This window comes from Fukomys damarensis, unplaced genomic scaffold (assembly GCF_012274545.1).
Source record: "Fukomys damarensis isolate Sample0158 unplaced genomic scaffold, DMR_v1.0_HiC HiC_scaffold_2, whole genome shotgun sequence".
In the NCBI taxonomy this organism is placed as follows: Eukaryota; Metazoa; Chordata; class Mammalia; order Rodentia; family Bathyergidae; genus Fukomys; species Fukomys damarensis.
Genome location: NW_022900914.1, coordinates 59,849,316 through 59,850,992, shown reverse-complemented (window position 1 = coordinate 59,850,992; position 1,677 = coordinate 59,849,316). Strand labels below are relative to the sequence as shown.

Genomic DNA, 1,677 nt, shown 5'->3' with positions numbered 1-1,677 from the left:
AAGGCACTGCATGTTTGATGTCCTCTGTGAACACCTCTGAAGTCAGCACTTCAATGAAGATAAGGAAACTGTCCAGCCCCAGAAGTGCCCTTGAACCCTTAGGAAATAAATCTCTGCCAGGCCACTAATCCATCTGTCTGTCATGATAACAGTGTTGTATTTCCTAGAGTTTTATATGCAAGGGTCATATGGGTCTTTATTCTTTTTGGCCTGGCCTCTTTCATTCTGTATTTATTTTTGGATCGGTCCCTGTTGTCGAGTATATGGATAGTTCATTCTTTTGCTTTGAAAAGTAACATCCTATTGTGTGGATATACATAACTGTATTCATTCATTAGTTTATTTGTTTGCTTTGTATGCTAGGGATGAACCCAGGGCTTCTGCGTGCTGAGCAAAGTTCTCTACTAGTGAGCTATATCCCCAGCCCTCTTTGTTCCTGTTCTAAATATGAATTCCTGATTTTGACTTTTAAAATGAGAATCTAAATGGGTGTGATGGCATATACCTGTAAACCCAGCACTTTGGGAGGATGAGGCAGGAAGATCTCACAAGCCCAGACTGTACAACATAGAATTTACTGTGATCCTGTCTCTAAAGTTAAAAAGGGCCAATGACATAGTTTAGAATGAAGGCCTAGATTTAAGCCCCACTGCCACAAAATAACACGAACAACATTTTAAAAATAAGGCTCAAAAATTATACATCCTCAAAAGTCCTGGTACCTCTCACAAGGACAGATAAACTCCTGTGTGCGGTGGGCGCCCAGGTGGGCAGCAGCTGAGCACCATGGATGCCAGTGAGACTGGGCAGGGCGCCCCGCTCAGCTACTGTGCTGACTATTTGAAACAGCTGCCCTCGGTGTGTCCACTTACAAATGAAGAAAGTGAGGTTCATCAGGGTTAATGAGTCAGCCAAGGTCATATAGGTGGTGATGAATTATCATTTATCGCCAGAAAAAAGAACTGATATTAATGAACATTCATGGGTGGTTTACATTATTTTGAATTTTCTAACATCAGTTGTAAGCAGAAATCTTTGTTTCTTATCGATACCGTCACCAACAAAATAAAAAGTCGGACATAGTGACACAAGTCTGTAATCTCGGCACTCTGGGAGGCAGAGGCAGGAGGATCCCAAATTCAAGCCCTGCCTGGGCAAGGAAGTGACTTAGTGAGACTGTGACTCAAAAAATAAAAAGGGCTGGGGATGTAGCTTATTGCGAAGGCCCCAGTACCCAGAGAAAAACAAAGAAAAACAAGGAATAAAATAAAGAAGGAAAAAAAAGGGGAGAAAAAGACAAACAGAAAAAGAAACAAAGGCAGAGACTGCAAAGCAACAAAGTCTCAACGGGGCGGTGGAATCGGGGCAAGCCCCACCCGGGCAAGCCCCACCCTAGCCCCGCCCATAAATTGCGCACGCAGCGACCTCTTCGGAGACCGGAAGTCCTGGTTCAGTGGCGGAAGCGGTGCGAGTGGCCCCGGGACCTCTCCTCCCGGGAGGGCTATAGTTGGGCCAGTTGAGGCAGCGGCGGCGGCTTCACGTCCTGGAATCCAGATGGAGGCGGCCCGGAACCCCGGACCGGGGTTCTGTTGTAAGCCTGGCGGGCGGCTAGACATGAGCCACGGCTTCGTGCACCATATCCGACGGAACCAGATCGCTCGGTACCGCCCCGCCCCG

The 1,677-nt window shown here is 46.9% G+C and overlaps 1 protein-coding gene across 1 annotated transcript in view; it reads left to right on the top strand.

The window, feature by feature from the left end:
* Positions 1-1,440: 1,440 nt before the first annotated feature.
* CUNH2orf68 (chromosome unknown C2orf68 homolog) overlaps positions 1,441-1,677 on the top strand; it is a 3,698-nt gene continuing 3,461 nt past the window's right edge. Inside the window, exon 1 of the mRNA XM_010625697.1 lies at positions 1,441-1,671. Coding sequence (XP_010623999.1) covers positions 1,555-1,671 — 117 coding nt within the window. The 5' untranslated portion in view covers positions 1,441-1,554. The remainder of the gene's footprint in view (positions 1,672-1,677) is intronic.